General features: G+C 40.6%; 1 protein-coding gene across 4 annotated transcripts; it reads left to right on the top strand.

Moving 5' to 3' along the window:
* The first annotated feature begins 1,276 nt into the window (after positions 1–1,276).
* On the top strand, positions 1,277–18,002 carry LOC129496568 (caspase-1). Of its 4 annotated transcripts, XM_055304651.1 has the most exons (11): positions 1,277–1,407; positions 1,999–2,265; positions 3,947–4,009; positions 5,687–5,941; positions 9,446–9,561; positions 10,409–10,582; positions 11,714–11,948; positions 12,754–12,897; positions 14,097–14,206; positions 16,074–16,201; positions 17,895–18,002. In XM_055304651.1, exons 1-10 carry the CDS (start codon positions 1,401–1,403, stop codon positions 16,170–16,172), a joined length of 1,470 nt encoding a protein of 489 aa, XP_055160626.1. In that variant the 5' UTR covers positions 1,277–1,400; the 3' UTR covers positions 16,173–16,201; positions 17,895–18,002. The 4 variants fall into 4 exon arrangements, with proteins under 4 accessions (XP_055160626.1, XP_055160627.1, XP_055160628.1 ...); XM_055304652.1 differs by lacking the exon at positions 3,947–4,009; XM_055304653.1 differs by lacking the exon at positions 5,687–5,941.
* The last annotated feature ends 1,935 nt before the right edge of the window (positions 18,003–19,937 follow it).

Here is a 19,937-nt window from a genome sequence, read left to right as displayed (position 1 = left end):
AGAAACAGTGTCAGATGGAGTAGGTCATCCATGTGTATTTTGTAAATGAGTGGAGGAGATGCAAGAGGAGTCCCACCAAAAGTACATGTAACTCAACAGGAGGAATAGGCACTGCATGGGGAATATGGTCAGTGGTGCTGAGGTAGCGCTGTGTGGGGATAGACAGCAGGACACTTGTTGACAGCACAGCATGATGTGTAGAGACATGGAGTCACTGTATTGTGCACCTGAAACTAATACAATGGTGTCATCTGTATGCAGATAAAAAAAGTTAAAAAGATAAGCTCAACTGGCTAAGCTGATCATAATTAACCTTCTCTATTTTTCTAGTGTCAAATATCTCTATTTAAAACAATAATACTGCTTATTGTATGCTTACAACACGCCAGGCAGTGTTCTCCGCAGTGTCTACATTTTCACTGACTTAACTCAGAACTCTTAGGGAATTATTTTACAGGTAGAAGGACCAAAGCTTGAGAAAGTTCAATGTCTTGCCTGAGAATCAATGGTTAAAATGCCATATCAGATATTCTGAATCTGAGCCTGCCTTTTAGTCTTTATGGGGTCCCTAAAAACAGAGCCATCTGACATGGGAGAGCAATAGAAAAGAAAACTTTTGATGCAGGTGCAAAATGTTCCCATTCCTAAAAGCAACACAGCTTCACAGGAGCTCAGAGCTGTGGCATGGAGTACAGGACACAGGCCTTCAGCTTCTGAAATGCTGTAGACCTAACATCTGTTTCCCCCCAGAATCTGGTTGCCAGAAACCTGTTGCCCAAGGGGAAAGCAGTAGGGGGTGAGGTCTTTGGAAGCTGATTAGATCCGAGGGCAGAACTGAATGAGAGTCTCACCCTTAGAAAAGAGGCTCCAGGCAGACTCTTTGCCTTCTCCACGATGTGAGGACACAATGGACACAATGATCTGTCAGCAGCCTGCAATCCAGGGAGGGGCCCACACCACAGCCCCACCAGAGCTGTGATGAGTAGGCTCCTCTCCTTCACAAGCATCCGTCTGGGGTATTTTGTTTTAATGGCCAGAACAAAGATGCCAAAGCAGGAGTGACTTTTCCAGATGACACTTCCTAATTGCTCATGAACGGGAGAGTCAACATGGTGTGAGTTGGACCCTATGTGGACATTCCCACTTCTCACATATTCTCCAATCCTTCCTCACTTCCTACTCTGATGTCACTCAAGTGCCAATAAAGGCAACTTTGGAAAATATACTCCCAGCGCAGGCTAGGCTTCAGAGAACTGAGTATTTCTTGGTTCGTGTTGGGGAACAGGATGTGTAGGCAACAACTGTGGGTATTTCACAATCAGTGTACACGCCCTGCTGAAAAGGAAGGTGGAATATGCTTTCGGTTTCATAGCACACATCAAGGCTGACAGAGACAGATCATGGCCGGTGAGTTCTTGCTGTCTATAAGGGCATGTCTTGGGGAAAAGCTGGTTCTGATTGGCTTTGAGTTATGTGACTGTTCAGGGGAGCAGACATGAGGGCTAGGGCTGAGGAGCAGGCAAGAAGGCAGGGGAAAGGAGAGGGCTTGGGAGCTTTCCACAGCCTGCAGAAAGATGAGGCTGGGCCAGGAGGGAATGGGCTTTGCTTGTCACTGTTTTGCAATCCTAATTCAATTTGAAAGGCCCTGGTCTGACAGGGAATGCCTAACTGGCACAGGACAGGGACCAACAGTTCATGTCCCCAAAGGAAATTGGACATAATTGTTCACAACTCTCTGATGCAGAATTGAACACCCGTGGGGCTGTAGGGCTGGTCGGCGTGACCCCTGGTTTCCACATGCAAATGGCAGGAGTGCACATGGTCCTCAGGCTGTGGGGCCAGAGCTGCAGGAACAGAGTGACAGTAGGGTCTCAGGACTCCTGTGCCACGTGCAGAGGGTTGGCCTCCTGACTGCATATAGAGCAGGTGACTCCTTATTGCTGACCTGAGAGGGAATGAGACTGTTTTCATGACTTGAGGAATCCTTATCTTCACCAGACAAGGTCCTGAAGGACAAGAGAAGGCTGTTTGTCCGGTCAGTAGACATGGGGACCATCAATGGGTTGCTGGATGAACTCTTTGAGAAAAGAGTGCTGAACCACGAGGAGATGGAGCGAGTGCGGTGTGCACACTCTACAGTTATGGATCAGGCCCGAGTTCTGATTGACTCTGTCCTTCGGAAAGGGCCAAATGCATGCCAGATTTTTATTTCTAATATTTGCAATGAGGACATTCACCTGGCACAGACGCTGGGGCTCTCCTCAGGTAAGGATCAGGGGGTCTAACTGCAGTCCAGGGAGAACCATGTCCTTGTGCCCAATGCTGGATTTCCTCCTTGGTTGGTTTAGTTTGCAGACACCTGCCTTGTTCCTGGCTCCAGGGCCCCATTTCTGTACCCCAGCTCTACTGCATGGTTCCTGTTTCTTTCTTCTACTTTCTGGTCCTTTGGCCTCATGAGCTTCCTTTGATTAAAGTTCATTCTCCATCCTGAATATGTGGTGGCTCCTTTGTAGAAGTTCATGAGGACAGTCTGAAAATCTTCATACTATGCTCTCCACTCATCCTGGCAAAGCCCTCACTCAGTGTCTCTCTTTTTTCATTTATCATATCCCCCCCCCAAATTAAAGACAATCAATAGCCAAAGACCACATCTTTGCCCCATTCCTCTCCAAGCACAATCCTGGAGCCCTGGAGGCACTTGTCCAACCCACTGAGAAACTCTTAAGCTGTCACATGATGCTCTTTGTCAGGGCTGTCATGATTTTTTCTCTCCCTCTTCCATCTACCAATTTTTATATGTCCATAGATTATGACAATGAGATGTAGTATCTGGATGCACTTGAAGGGGAGAGACCTTCCTAAAAGAAAGTTCTTGGTCATAAGAAGACCTATTGCAGATGCCATAGATAGGCCTCCTCTAGAAAATGTTCTTGAATTCACTGCTGGTTAATTTATTGCAGCAGTCTTGATGGAAAGGATGGGCCAAACTGTGGTATGCTGCCTTTGGCTTGAAGCTTTGACTCCCCCTCCATGTAGAGAAGGGAAATGGACCATATTTTGTCTATGGATATCCTGTCTTCAATAAGTACTGTGAAATGAAGATTCAGGAGTATTTCTCATTTGATAGCTTATGCCAATTCCAGAGGCTTCCAGAATAAGCTTCTTGGGTTTTGTCATACTGAGATCCTCATAAAACAAGAAACAAATTGATTCCATTTTTGTCCTTAAAACTGACAATCATAAAAGTGAGCCAGGAGGATCTATTAAAAGGTTTGAGTAACTCTATGCAACTAAATACTGTAACTGTGGCTTCCCATTGTTTTTCTCTTCTGTGTGAGGCTTCTTCCACCTAGTAGGGCAAGGGTGATGGTCAGGGGTCTTGGCACATGTGTAATGAGACCAGGCCGTTTGTAGGATGGAGGAGTAACATACTGATTAGGAGCCCATGGATGATTGTGGGGACAGTTTGCATTTGTATTTTGGCTTGACCACCTTCCTGTCCCATGACACTTGGGAAACTGACTTATCACTGCTGAGGGTGGACCAGGTGGGCCACCTCACCCTCATTCTCTGCGGTCATAAGTCTTAGCAGAGCTTAAGTGCACATGTGGCACACACCTGTTAGGCAGTAGTGTTCATCTCAGGAGCCACCTTGAAACATGAGAATTAAGAGACCTTTTGGTTCCATGTCTGATGCTGTCTCAATTTCCCTTCATCATAGAAAGCAGAAATAAGGAGACTTCCAGATACTCCTTTGCTTTGCCTCCAGTGTGAAAGTTCAATTACTCAGGCATAGTCACTTTGGCTTCCCAGTGATGGCTGTAATGCTAAGCTAACTGTACCTTGAACAGGCCTGCAGGTGTGTTCAGGAGGGTTGTCCAATACAGCAGGCGGGATTCTTCAGAGACGATAAGTGACTATTTTAATGTCCTGAATCTTTGCTCAGGTTCACTATCTGGAAATGATCATACCAAACCAGACTCTCAAGTAGAAGTTCCTTCTTTACCAGGTAATGGTATTTTCCAAATAAGAATATTTTTTTGAACTTCATCTTTTTTGACATTAATTCTAGGTTCACGGGATGACCCCAGGGTGAGAGGGCAATGGGTTATTCTCATGGATTGCTCCTATGTCTTTTTCTCTTAATCTATGTGTTATAGCAGAGGCCATCCCTGCAGCTTTACTACCATGTTCATACTCACAAATCTAAATGTGCCCCAAACCTGACTACCCACCTTAACACCACACTTCACTATTCTAGTGCCTTCTAAACATATGCACTCATGTCTCCCTTAGAGAGTTCTATCTCTATGTACCAGAGAGCTGAGCTTGTCATCCTTCCCCTACCTTGCTTCTTCTCCATTTTTCCCCTGTCCTCGTTAATGGTACCACTATTACCCAGTTATTCAAACCAGAAATCTGGATTATATTAGGGTTTCTTTTCCCTCACGTCCAACATTCAAGCAGTGGACAAGTTTACTGATTGATTCCTCTTTCAGATCCAGATCCTTCTTTCCACTTTTATTTTTGCTACCATATTTCAGAATCCCTACTCTTACAGTGGCCTATGATTCTTCCAGCCATAACTCTTACTATACTTTTCTTGTCATTAAAAAATAAATAAATCTATCCTTTTCCCCCACTGGACTTTAATCTTTATGGGGAAATGAGACATATCTGAATTATTCATAGGTAAGTTCCCATCACAGTGGTTGTTGACTCAGTATGCATGCAATAAATGTTTGTTAAAATACTATTTAACTGAATAATTTCATCAAAATTGTTAGTATCTAGGCCATTTGAAAAATATTTGACACATACCAACTGTGTTATAGATCTTGCTCTATGGACTGTTCAGAGAGTAATGGACAAACAAGGTTCCTGCCTTTATTCATCTTATAAAGATACACAAATATGAAAGATTAGGTATTTAAGAATTTCCACCATCAAATTAAAGCTAGCCAAAAATTTGGGGGTAGAAATGACACTTATATAACCATATCAGCTAAGATGATATGGAATGCTATCCCAGATAGTAGTAAATTAACCAAGTGTCAAGTTAATCTACCTTACTGGAAGAACTCTAGATGTACTAATTCACGTATTCATTAGTTTATGCATCCAACAAATATGTAAGTGTTTGTAAGTATTTTAAGCACAAAGATATGGGAATGAGATCTGGGTACAAAGATATGAATTCAAAGACATCATGCTTTTACCAAGAAAATTAAATACAGGCAAAAGAAAAGATCTTACAGTCTACTGGGAAAAATGTACAGTTCTAGGAAACAGCATGGACTTTCTTTGGAATATATATTAAAAATAGGACCATCATCATCACTATGAGAAAGAGAAATAGGGAAGCAGTAGGTGGCCAGGAAGTTAGCATTAGGCCTAGTGTCACAGAAGAAAGATGAGAAGCTCCTCCCAAAAATCGTAAGTGGGGATGAATCATTAAACATAGCCAAAGGAAAAAAACAAAAAACAAAACAAAAAAAAAAACCCACAGTCCAGTGTGAACAGGATGGGCCAAGAGAACTCCATGAGTACGAGAAAGGACATATTTTACAGGGCAGATGGTGAAAGAGAAGGTGTTTTCAGGGTATTTCCCATAATGGGGAAATTGCTAGAGACAGCAAAACTTATGTAGTACCCATAGTTGAAGGAGTCTTTGTATTTCTGACAGAAGACAAACACGACAAAAATCCATTTAAGATTTTGGAAACTGTGGGCAAAGAACTCATTACTGGTGTTTTGCATGGCTTGTTGGAAAAAGATATCCTGAAATTGGAGGATGCAGAAAAGAAAACATTTTATGATGCCAAACCTGAAGACAAGCCCTGGGTCATTCTGAACTCTGTGCGACAGAAACGCCAGGAGGCAGGTCAAGCCCTTGTCCATACTTTCATTAATACGGACAAATATTCCACCAGTGTAGAAGGTAAACTGAAAGCACTTACAATGGGTGTCTCAAATTTTCCAGAAATTACTTAACTCCAAGGTCCCTCTAGGATCCTCCATAATCCCACCATCCTTCCAGTACTAAAGTATAATTTTCACTAACTCTTTCATCATCTTTTGAGAGTCCACCTTGTCTTTTATAGAAGGAGATCCAATTTCCAATTAGCTAAGAAGCTGAGTCCTCGTGCTTATATTGCTCACAGAAAGAGCTGACTGTGCGAACTGTGCAGTAAGGCATACCCACATGTGAGTCCAGGTTCTATCACTGTGGATGCTCTATGATTTCATTCTAGCTTCCTAACCTCCCTGAGCATCAGTTTCAGCATCTGTGAAATGGTCACAATTTTGGTAACTTCTTCACAGGGTAGGTACATCGTGGCAGGCACAGGCTAACAACCTCTAAGACAGTAGGAGCTCTTGCCCAGAATTCTCCTCTGGGCTCCAGATACACTTAGCACCAGAGGCGCATTCAACATTTTTGCCCCAATACTCCACTGACATCACAAAACTACATCTACAGAGTTAAACGCTTAATTCCTCCCATCAGATTTGTTCTGCTTCTAATCTCTTTCTATCATGTTAGGAAGGACTACATGCCACCAAGCTTCTTTATCCAGAGCACAAGTGTTCTCTTCATGAGTGAATAGTAGCTCTCAGCACAGTGCCCACCACCACGGGCATGTAATAAATATAGGATAAATACGACAGTGGAAGGATAGGCATGCAGTAAATATTAGTTATCATAATTATTATGATAAACCTTTCTAGGGCTTATGTATTTCTGTAAGTTATGAAATATGGTCAGGGGAACACCTGTAAATTGTCCAATCTATTAAAACATTTTAAAACTTCTGACCTAGATTAAATTCTAAGTATTACTAAGACATAAATATATACACTCTTGCCCAATTTCATCAGTGATAGACTTAATTCACTGTAGAAGTTAACCTCAAAACCCAGCCCTAAGACCTCAGGTTTATTAATAATAACAATAGCAATAATAAACAAAAGGCAACTGTAGGGACCTCACTATAGCATATATGCTTTTTCAAAAAGTTCTACATGGAGAAGGGACACTCTGTCCAGCCGGGCATACATACTAATCTGATGGGTGTTCAGTACCGTGGCCTAAGCTGTGTTCTCATTAATATTTAAGTTTGTCCTTACGCAGTTTTATTACTTTCTCTTAAATCTGAGGTAGAATGGAAACAATTTGAATTAAAAAATTTTCAGAGATAATTCAGCAAATGGGAATCAAAACTGAAGTCATGGGAGCTTCAAAATAATTTCAGCAACCCCAGGAATCACAATGAGCATCAAACTGAGATAACAGCGGACCATTGACAGAGTCTCGCAGTCAGAAGGCAGGTGGAGGTCCTCTCACCATGTGTCCAGTGGCTCCCTGGGCTCTCTCTGCACACAAGACCTCTGGAGGAATCCCAGGGCACCCGCAGGCAGGGAAGCTGGGTGAGCTGGGCTATTGGTGTACGTAAAAACCTTGACCTGGCCTTCTGGACACGGATATGATTCTGATTTATTTCATTTAACAAACTCCTATATGTGCATGCTATGTGACGGTCACTTAGTCTGAGGAGTAACTACTCAGATTTCTACTTGCCAAGGAAGACGGCTTGGTCTTACCATGTACAAGTCTCTTCCTTTTCGTGTCAGTTTAAGGGGCTTCCTGCGTATTTCATTAAGTAACAGATAAGACAAACGTTAGCATTTCTATCTAAACTCCTAATTCTCTCATTTCTTTCTGTGTGCTGCCATGTGTGCACAGAACCCTCTTTGGGCAGCAAGCTGCCCTGTAATATTTATTATGTTGTAATGAAAGGATTCATTTTCATGCTTACTATTAAATGTGAGATAGAAATCCTATCTAACCCCCAATTTTATCTGCGAACATGGTATCTGTACAGAGATAGAAAATGGTCATTAGGAGCTGATGTTTATTAAGTTGGAGTGTTCACCAAACCTGGACACAACCTGGAAACAGAGGAGACTTTTGAAGCGAAATCATATCTTGTGATCAGAGACTAGCCCAGGACCCTGGATGTCCTCACATTGGTAAAATGTTCTGGAATACAAAGAAAGAGCATGGGTCTCTTTTTAAGAAATGTCTGGAAAACTTGGTTTTCTTCATCTCCAGAAGTCAGGTTTTTAGCATTCAGTTTAGAAAGACATTTTTAAAAAATGTTATTTAAAAATGAATGGTAACAAATGAGTAAAATAGGGAAAAAAATATAAAATACAAAAACTGAAAAGTTTATACAGGATAACATTGCTTTTCTCACTTAGATAAAAGAAAACCAGAGGAGTCTTGGTTTGTGTCACTGAACACAAAGGTTAATTCCTTTCATGAACAAAATCCTTGTTATATTAGCTCTTGGCAAACTGCTAAATTCTGTTTATGAATTCCTCTTCCTCATTTCTCCAAGGGCAGGCTCAGAGCTTTCCAAGCTTCTTACGCAATCTCAGTTAAGTGAGGCCATGAAGGGTCAGAGAGTTCTCCATTTCTCTAGGGATTAGGTCAGGGTGAGTTAGAGACAAACTTCTCCAAGTTGGGAGAGGTATTTCTTCATATTTGAAAACGTGGGTTGAAAACTTAGTACCAATTGTTTCACACTTTGGGGAAAGGAGACCCGGGGCATATGAGAATCCCTGACAGACAACTGTCCCTTTGACCTTGGACACAGGATATCATTTCTCCTTTAAGTTGCAACTCTGTTAGGAGCCACTGCAGCCTATCTCCTCTGCAAAGGTCAAGTGTACCAGCTGAGAAATACCTGGATGGTACACAATTCAAATTTTTGTGATGTGTCTGGTATGTGCGTGTGTGTCTATATGCACTGTATGAAATAGGAGTGGACTCAGGATTGTACAATATCCTACAGGGTAGCTGTTGGCCACACCGGGCTACTCAGGGCTTGAGTTGTGATTAGAATACATGTTGAGAGGATGCGATTTCAGATATATCATGCAAAAATATATTAGTAATATTAACTAATTTCACCTGCTTCCTTTTAGTTTTTTAACAAGGACATTTGGAATTGCATATGTGGATCAATTATATTTCTAAGGGATAGCAGTTCAATAACATTAACCTAGGATGTTCTTGCTCAGAGACGATGGAAAGTCCACATGGATGAGTGAGGACTCAAGAGTAAAACCATTGGAAAAATCTTACTTTTTGCTGAATATGTAAAAGCTAAATTTGACCCCAAATCATCGAGGTGTTTTCCTAAAAATTATCAGAAATCTAGTCTTGCATTTTCGGGTAGATCTGCTTTGTCTACTAACTGTCTTCCCCTTCTTTCCTACTCAAAATACATTTCCTCACATTAGAGGTTAAATACAATTATAACCCCTACATGTTGAAAAATCTTCTTCCCATGACTTCCCTTTTCTGTCAATATTCTTAAGAGATAATTGGGTCACAAAGGCAGATATCCTAATTTCTATACCACAATATATCCCACAGCCTTCGTGGAAAACATGCCTGGGCTAAACATTCCTGACTCAGAAGAATCTACAGATACTCTCAAGCTTTGTCCTCCTGAAACATTTGTGAAAATGTATAAAGAGAAGGCTGAAGAGGTGCTGTGCTCCATCCATGAAATTGAGAATAAGAGAGAAACAACTGCTTTCACTATCTACATGATTTCCTAAAGCACTAATTGCAAAGTTGGGGAGCAAAGACAGTGGTAATCTTACCCATTGATGCCCTGAGCAAGGAAGAAATCATGTGGCCTCACACAGACTTTGATTCTCTTTCAACCCCATGATAAATACAGATCTCTCATTTTGTTCATTTATTTGTTGTTGAATCTATTTGTGATTTATGGAAATTTTAGTTGTAGTCATAGAAGAAAAATATTTATAAGAGACTATGACTGAGTAATAATTGTTTGCATTCTAGTTGAAAAGCCTAGATGTAAAGTGTATTTTTAAAATACAATTAAAGCCTGCATAGCATTATATGTTGATATGTTTTCCAAAAAAACAGTGCCAAAATAATAATGCCACCAAAGAAAAAGGATCATTGATGTATTTATTTTTGGCTGGAGCCAGTGGCAAGTGTCTCCTGGCTTTTTCGAAATTGGATTTGAATCTTGAATGATAAGAAAGATTTGACCAGGTAGAGAAGAGAGAGGAGGAGACAGTAGGAAACATTCTAGTCTCCTTAAGATTCTTAAGTAACCATTCCAGCGACATACTGGGTCCTGTTCTGGGCTCTTAAGAGATAACTTACTTCCAATTTGTACTTCTTGCTACTGCCACCTTAATCCATCATCAAGAGTTAGGGGGGGGCAATGTCTTCTGGTACAGGACAGGGGACAGGGCAGCTAAACGAGTCCTTAGCACAGTAACAATGACTGGTAGATGAGGGTTTAAAAGGAGATTTAGGTAAATCCAACTCACTGTCTATATCCATTTCCTGTAGATCTACCCAATAAAGGAGAGAAAGGATCGTACTCGTCTGGCTCTCATCATATGCAATATAGAGTTTGATCATCTTTCTCCCAGGAATGGAGCTGAACTTGACATTGCAGGAATGGAGAGTCTGCTGGAGGGCCTGGGCTACAGTGTAGATGTGAAACGGAAACTCACTGCTAAGGTAGGAAACCCTCATGTGCCCCAAACATGTATATATTCAACATGCATCCTACTACTAACATGTTAGCTTTAGCATATTAGGCAAATACGTTGATATTTGGCCGTGTGTGTGTGTGTGTGTGTGTGTGTGTGTGTGTGTGTATGTGTGTTTAAGAAATGAAAGTAAGAGACAGGGAAAATCTGTGTCTCTTTTGAGCCTTAATATCCTCAGTTCCATAACTAGACAAGGTGATTGGCATGTGTATTTAGATAATCCTTAGTTTCAAAGTGGGATGATAAGAACTCAGCCCCAACATTCTCCAGAAAACTCTAGAGTAATGTTTATTTAGTAGGAGTGTACTCATCATGTAAGGACTGAGTCCCCACTTTGTCCCAGGCCTCTTCCTAGTGTTGGGCATAGGTCTGTACACACAATGGGAAGCACCCAGTTGTAGTGCTATAGGCTTGTTTGGTGCAGGATAATTGTACCATACGCCAAGCAGAAAATTTCACAGATTTGGTGTGTTTCTGTAAGAGTAGAAAGAACATTTAAAGTAAGTGAAAAGAGAAAGGAAAAATGAAATATGAGAGTGAACTAGTGAGTGGGGAGCAAAGATGTTTGATGGGATGGTCAAAAGAGACTTGTTTGGGGAGTTAACACAGGAGCAGGCACATGACTATAGGGAGCAAGACAGCTCTGGAAAGTTGTGGATGAACTACATTCCAGGCAGGAGGACCAGAAGGGGGAAATCTGAATGGAATGGGAAACCTGAGCAGGGTGACCAGAGCCCAGGGGAGGATGAGACAGGGTGAGAGAGAAATATTCGTACATCAGAAGTTTAACTTTATTCTAAGCACACTGGGAAGAGTTTTACAAGGCTAGTGGCAGGAAGTATTTATAACCCAAGGCTTTTGTCAAGTAATGAAAGGAAAGACAGAAATGAAGAGGAAAAATGGAGAGTTTATATACCGTCACCTGGAGCAGAAAGTTCAACCCACTGCCCCATTATAGAAAGAAAAATCAAAAGACATTAGGGAGCAAACACTGCATGAAGACATAGCAAGTGCAATCTTAAACTGCTGGTGATAAGCAGAAGGTGAGACCAACTGAAATGCTTGTCATATCAAAGTAAGACCTGGTGGTCTTTTGCAGGGTATGGAATCAGTGCTACGGGAATTTGCCGCCCGCCCAGAGCATAAGTCCTCAGACAGCACATTCTTGGTGTTAATGTCTCACGGCATCCTGAATGGAATCTGTGGGACCGCACACAGTGTGGAAAATCCAGATGTACTAGCTTATGACACCATCTTCCAGATTTTCAACAACCGTCACTGCCTCAACCTCAAGGACAAACCGAAGGTCATCATCATCCAGGCCTGCAGAGGTGGTGAGTTCTGAGATAGAAACCCCAAAGGCCATGAAGGTGTCTGCAGAGAACTGCACTGAGTGCTTTGTTTCTAGTGATGATCTTAGAGTCCATTCAGTGCAAATAAACTGGATTGAATTCAGGAAACACTAGTGCCTAGCGGGCTGGTATCACAAGCATTTGTCCTGTCAGCTAACACATTTCTGTTCAACTTAATCCAGGGTAAGTGGTGAAGAAGAGTACCAGAATCCCTAAATCAGAGTGAAACACAAATATTCAGATCTTAGAGCAAAATGACTTTAATGATGGTTTTCCTTATTCATGCTTTAGAGTCATTTTGACAATCTCTGGCTTGAGAATAATTTTCTTTGAAAGTGAGCATATTATGTAAGAGCACCATGCTTTTCTCTCAGGCATGTTGAATGGGAAATGAGTGGGAAAGTGAGGGAACTTGGGATGGCAGTCAAAAACAATTCTTTTATCCTGACTTTCAATTGTCCTTGAGCTTTGTTGGAGCAATGTTTGGGGGAGAAGGAAACAAAAATAATTTACCTAAAAAATTTAAGTGTGCTCCCTGAGATGAAGCAAATAAGCCTTTAACTTCTATGCTCTTCCTAGCAACTGGCTTCTTCTAGTTTTATGATGTTATCATTGTTAATCAACACATGGCTGTAGGGACCCCAGAGAAAGGCAGAGTGCTGTGTGTGTGTGTGTGTGTGTGTGTGTGTGTGAAACTGGTGACAATAAATTCTTAAAAACAAAGAAGGGGGCAATTCTACTAGTCCTACTGAGAGATACAGTGTGTAGAAAATTGATGTCTCCATAGAAAATCCTGGGGAACTGTGGGTCAGCGACTCTCCAAAAGCCTCGACAGACAGCTGGACACATCAACCTCTGATGCTTGAGAGCGATGCCATTCACAAGGTCCACGTAGAGAAGGACTTCATTGCTTTCTGCTCCTCGACCCCACGTATGTGTCTCTCCATTGCATACAGGGATTTGTGGGCCAGGGGACACCACTGAATGATTCTAGAAAATCAAGATAGCCTCTGTGCAGCCAGGATCCTAAGTGAATTTTAAGTGTTGTCAATCTATTTTAAATCTCATCTAGTCTGTTCTGTGGAGACAAATATTCTTTTTTTCCCTTAATTTCTAAAACTGTGCTTTTATTATAAGTGTTGTGCTTTACAGTAAAAGGTACACCAAACATTAAAACAATCTAATGCAAGGAACCCCCTTTACAATATACCATTTTAAAACAGGTGATTGATTCTTTTCTATTAAATCATTCAACATTTTGAGAAGAGTTCTTACGGATCCTGGGACTGGCTGCCCTCTCTCAAATGATCAAGTGCAAGCTTTTTGCTCCATACTACCCACCTGATGTTGTCTGAAGTGTTGCCATTGGATGCCTCAGCAGGAAGTAGATGCCCCTTTAACAGAAGTAGAAAATGATCCTAAGGGGCTTATTAAAACTACTAACAGTATAGCAGTGTTTAGTTCTTGATTTCCATATAATCATCTGAAGAAGTCTTACATTTGGGTATCTATAACTTGCAAATTTTTATCTTTAGTCTTTTTAAACCACTCTATGCAATTAGGATTGACTTACAAAATGCTATGCATATTTACCATGTATGAATTGATGAGTTTGGAGATGAGTATATATCTCTGGAACTATCACCACAATCCATGCCATAAACATATCCATCTCCTCCAAAAGTTTCCTTTGGGTCTGTTCATCTATTTTGTTTATTATATCATGAAAGACAGCACCGCACACCATCTGTAAATGGCCACCTGTGTAAACATGGGGACATTCTTGAATCCTTCTGAACTTCTAGTTTTTCCTCTGTAAAATGGGATAATTCCAGTTATCTCTCAGCCTCTTTTGAAAGCCAAGCAGATGAACATAGGGCACAGAGTAAAAAGTCAGTCAGTGCTAAGTAGACAGTGCAATTGCTATGCCATCTTCTGAAGTTTTGATGAGCTGCCCCATTACTTGGACTTCTGTTAATTTGTTTGTTTCCTCTCTGTGGAAAATGAGTTAATGTAAGGTTATAAGTGCTTCTCCTAAACACATTCAGATAATTACTAAGCTATGCTTTAGAAAAAACTGTAAATAAAATAAGGCCACAGCCCCAAGCTTACCACTTCCTGTCTTCACAGATAATGTGTCCTGGAGACATATCACAAAGGGATCTCTTTTCATTGCACAACTCATCACATGCTTCCAAAAATATTCCTGGTGCTGTCACCTAGAAGGGGTATTCCGGAAGGTAAGCTTGTCTTTCCTTTTCTAATCATTTGTTCAGGAAGGCAATGCCAGGTGTAAGGCAAACACAAGTAGAATGGGACCTGGTTTCTGTCATCTAGGTATTTAAAACCTGATGTAGAAAAAAAATGTCAATGCACTGTAGCAGGAGATAAAAATATTATCAAAAAATATATAAAATATAAGCTGTGTGTCATTGGGTGTAAGTTCTTAAATTTCAAAGAGTGGGAGGTGTTTGCATTAGTTTTCGTTGTTTGCTTTATTAAATAAACATAGACTAGGTGGTAAGTTGTGGGCTCTATCCCGGTGACAAAGGGGTGAATGAGATACATGTGACATAAGACTACATAGCACATACATGTTTATGAGACAGATGGTCACTGAACAAGTAGGCCAACAATGTGTGATTACAGATTATGATAGGGTCTGTAAAGAAAGAGACTGACCACATGTGGAAGTGAAGACAGGAAAAGACATTTTGTGTCCAGCTCTGAACACTCCTTAGTCCCTCCTCCTTCCTAGTTTTCTTTCCTCTGCGGCTCTCTCCTCCATGCACTAAATATATGTATTTATATGTTCATTTTTCATCTGTATTCACTCACTCAAATGTGAATTTACGAAGGCAGGAATTTGCTAAATATCTCAACGTTCAAGCACATAGGAATTACTATTCATTGAATAAATACATAGATATGCCCCCTTTTTCATGGAGCAAGGGATTGGTATTAAGAATGTGGAAAAATATGGTTGTGTTTTTATTCAAAAACACAGAGAGGGGCAGCCCGGGTGGCTCAGTGGTTTAGCGCCGCCTTCAGCCCAGGGCCTGATCCTGGAGCCCCAGGATCGAGTTCCCACATTGGGCTCCCTGCATGGAACCTGCTTCTCCCTCTGCCTGTGTCTCTGCCTCTGTGGGTGTGTGTCTCTCATGAATAAATAGATAAAATCTTAAAAAAAAACGCAGAGAACAGTTGCACTTTTCTGGAAAAAGAAGGCTATACCACTAGTAAATTAGAGAAGACAACAGAGTGACATGCGTTGGGGTCTCTGTGAATAGGAACTCAGGAAGATAAGTCTTGTTGAATGAATAGGATTTTGACATTGCACTTGGAAGGGATTTCCAGGAAAGGGTAGAAATAATTGATCTAGGTTAAGTAGGATCTCATTGATCAGTCTGTGGCAAAAGACTTCAGGTCATCTGGTGGTGGGGACGTGAAAGTTGGTCAGTGTTATGTATTTAAGAACAAAATCCCAGGATTTGAGTCTCTTTGAATTGAGGACTTAGCCCTGGTGGACATAGAAAGTTGAGAATTCTCAAGATCCAGTTCTCATGAACAGACCTGTTCATGGAACAGGGGAACATGGAACAAGGGAAAATTGATCATCAAATCTATAGATCAGAAAAAAAACAGGAAATGGAGTTTGAAAGGGTTTGGATTAGACATAAAGTGTTTGAGATAAAGAGCATATTCTGACATGGACATCACTTTTTTTAAAGATTTTTTTATTTATTTATTCATGAGAGACACACACACACACAGAGAGAGAGAGAGAGAGAGAGAGAGAAGCAGAGACACAGGCAGAGAGAGAAGCAGGCTCCATGCAGGGAGCCTGACGTGGGACTCGATCCCAGATTTCCAGGATTACACCCCAGGCCAAAGTCAGCTCTAAACCACTGAGCCACCAGGGCTGCCCATGGGGCATCACTTTTAAGAAGTAGGACAGCAGTGGCAGAGAGTTTGAGTGTCCATTGGGCTGGCTCCATCAACCTTAGAAGCACTCTGCATTCCCAGAATTTTCTGGCTCATAGTGGAAAATCTTTTCTGAGAATTCATAAGAGGCATGTCTCATCTAGCCCATCTTTTTGTTTTTAGGTACAACAATCATTTGAAAAACCAGATGTGAAAGCCCAGATGCCAACCATTGAACGAGTATCCATGACAAGATATTTCTATCTCTTCCCTGGCAATTGAAAAGACTAAGTATCAAGAGCTGTTAGCAGGTGAAGTAAACGGGAAAGTAATATTGGTGGTGAGGCCCAATGGCCAAATGGCAGCTGACAGCTTAGGTGGTCACATTAGTGTTTCTTGTTGATATAGTTTAGCAATTAGCTGCTATTTTCACTCTGCTTATGTGCATCCAGATCCTATATTCACCTCCACAATCAACCCTTCAGTGAGGTAAATGAAACCAAGAGAGAAGTAATAAAGTGTGAAGGACACAGGGTAGCAATTATTAAAACAGAAATGTCCTCATCCCTCCATTATTACTTATATTCACCTCTCGCATTCTCTCCCGGCCTGCCCTCCCACATGCCAAGTTACCACATATTACCTCCAATCCCCAAAACACAGAAAACAGAGGGGTTGATCATGGAGAAAGAAGGACTTTGGTCCTCTATGTACATGCACTACATCATGTCTGTGAGCTACCATCACCAGACAGCATAAAACCTACCTTGTACAGGGGCAGACTCTGGTTCTGCACTGTTCTCACAGTGTGGATCTCAGAACACTAAGAGTGTGTGTTCACATTTGCACATACTGCTCAGAAACTCCTTTAGTATCCATCTTAACACTTATTATTGTTATTATTATTTTTGGTCAAAATATTTTAGAATGAGTATATCAAGATTAGATCCCACAACTATTTTACTCACTCAGAGCAGCTTTATATCACTCTAAATCACTCATAAGCAATTATGAGTCTCCCTCTTAGAAACATAATTTATTTTTTTAGAAACATAATTTAAATCCTATTTAATAGTGAGGTTTATCTCAGTAGTTTAAATATGTGCCCATGCCATCTCCTACCCTGGGTTTCTAACACATAGATTGCATAATTGCTCGGATATTTCAGTATAACAGCTTTTAAGGCCAAATTAGTCCAATAGAACAACACTTGGGGATTGAATCACTTATGGGACAAGCACATCAAGTACATACTATGTTCTAGGTTCTTTTCTAGATACTGGTACCAGGGAACAAAATAAGTGGAGTCCTTGCTCTGAGAAAGCCCACACACGAGTGAGGGGAGACAGACTCTAACCACACAAGGAAATCTATCCTGGGTCAGAAAGGGACAAGAGCTGCAAAAAATAAAGGAGTAAAAGAATAAAAAATAAGAGGCTAAAGAGACACACAAAGTGGATATTGTTGTGCCACAGATAGATTATTCAGGCAAAATTTCTTCCAAGTGATAAAATGGTGAAATCAGAACAAAGAATAGACATACTGGCGGGGGGCGGGAGTGAATCTTGTAGTACCTGTGAGGGGAAAGGTGTCCCAGCTCATGGAACAGTAAATACAATCACCCTGAGGCAGAGACAAGTCTCATGTGTTTACAGAAGTGCAAAAAGGGTATAGCCTGGAGGAGACAAAATCAGAAAAGTGGTAGGAAACCTGATCACATGGACCTTAGTGGTCACATGGTAAAGACTTTAAATTCTTTATCCCCAGTGAGACAGAATCTTTTAAGTGCTTTTGCACAGAGAAATGATATAATCTAGTAACTGAGGTTTTGCAAAGATCCCCTGGAGTATTTTTCGGCAAACAGACTATAAGGGTCACAAATATAAACCAAAGGAAATGGCAAAATGCACCTGGAGAAGGATGGCAAAGGAATCATGACAAGGGATGGACTGAAGGCTTCCAGGGATTACTATCTTGACATTCTGCTCTCTTTCTCTCCTTCAGGCAATCATGGGCAGTCCAGCTCTTCTTGACCAACTTCAAAAAATACCTTTGCTACCATAGCACACTCATGTAACCTTTCCTATTTCAATAAAAACAAAAGCAAATGAACTGTGTCCTTTACGTCCTTTAACAGAGAATATGATTTCAGCTAAAATGTGACAGAATGGAAATGGCATGGAAGAAGCTAGCCGGACTTTCCAGCTTTGTGATTCATACAGCGTCAGCAATTCTGGCTGAACATAACAGGCCATGACTTGCCCTCAGCAAAGGGTGACAGGAGAATGTCCCTATCTGGAGACAAGAATTGTAAACTGGTTAGATCCTCATTTATATACTTATCAAACCCTGGACCTATAGGATGATCTAGAGAAGTCTTCTAATTTATTATTTAACCAACATTATAGGTTGACCTCATTTTTTTCCTTCAGTAAACTATGATTTCAGCAAATTAATATACCTGTCCAAACACAGTTAGCAGGTGATTGCTCTGGACTTGCTCTGAATTATGAGCTTTTAACCACTGTGCTGTGTTACCTCTTCAAAGCAAGAAAGGACTAAAATTGTAGGGATTCTGAATTGTAGGAATTAACAGAATTTTTAACTGCTAGGGTTAACTCACACTACGAAGATTCATGACAGTTTTATTTCTGGACTTTGCCTTCCCATGTAGACATATAAGTCGCATCACAAAGATCCAAAAATATATAGCACAGATGCCTTATTCTCTGACTACTGAGTGGTAATATTAGAAAGCCAATAACAGAAAGACTACCTTGCAACTGCATGTAGTTCAAAATGGGGATACAGGAGCAGCCTGGGTGGCTCGGCGGTTTGGCACTGCCTCAGCCTAGGGCAGGATCCTGGAGACCCGGCATTGAATCCCACGTTGGGCTCCCTGAATGGAGACTGCTTCTCCCTCTGCCTGTGTCTCTGCCTCTCTCTCTCTCTCTCTCTCTCTCTCTCTCTCTCTTTCATAAATAAATAAAATATTTTTTAAAAAAATGGAGATACATACACACAAGCACATACATATTCTATATACACATGCACAGAACTAAGTGTACATATACACACATACAAAAACAAGGAAGAAAAAACAAATGAACTAAGCATTCAACTTAAGGAGTCAGAAAAATACTAAACCAATACATAAAGAGAAGTAAGTAGATAATACAAATGAATAAGAATGCATGAATGAAATGGTAATGAAACAAAGGACTGAGCAGGTCATTGAAGCAAATGCTGACCCTTTAAAAGAACTAATGAAATTGCAGGCATTCAGCAAGACAGAATGTGAGAAAACAGAATTAGCACAAAAACAATATCTGAGATTAAAAGGTACAGTGAATATAGTTAAGAATAAATACAGGGGAGAAAAGTTAGAGAATATCATACATAACACAGAGGAAATATACAGAAAATTTTCTAGGAAAGGCAAATTAATAAAATTTAAACATGATAAAATAAAAAGCTGAATGGATCCATAGACATTAAACAAATTAATTTTTCTTTTCATATTTATCTGTAAAAAAGTTAGTAGACCCAAATGGTTGGAAAGGCATGAATTTCAAAACTTCTAAGAAACTGATGAGCTCTACTTTCAATAAACACTTCCCCATAAAAAAGAGAAGTAGGCTTTTTAAATTCTTTAACAGGGCTTATACAAAACTGAAACAAAATTAGAGAAGAGGAAAAGTTAGAAAAATACTGGCTGATTTCTCACAAACACTCACGTAAAGATTCTAAAAAACATGTTAGTAAAGCAAATCTAGCCATATCAGAAATAATATATTTATTAATTAGTATGTAATGATACTAGTGTTTAAAAATGTGGTTACAGTTGAATAACTGACATATTTATGACAGCTTTCTTCAAAATAAAAGATTAAAAAGTAGGAGTGCCTGAACACAATTCAATAAGAGTGCATTGGACACAATCTAAAGTTTATCAGTCTGTTAAGCATCTGCTTTGGGCTCAGTTCATGATGCCAGGGTAGTGGGATGGAGTCCCATATCCAGCTCCCTGCTCAAGGGAAGTGGGCC

This window comes from Nyctereutes procyonoides, unplaced genomic scaffold, assembly GCF_905146905.1.
Source record: "Nyctereutes procyonoides isolate TBG_1078 unplaced genomic scaffold, NYPRO_anot_genome, whole genome shotgun sequence".
In the NCBI taxonomy this organism is placed as follows: Eukaryota; Metazoa; Chordata; class Mammalia; order Carnivora; family Canidae; genus Nyctereutes; species Nyctereutes procyonoides.
The sequence above is the reverse complement of the archived record's forward strand: the minus strand, read 5'-3'. Positions and strand labels throughout refer to the sequence as shown.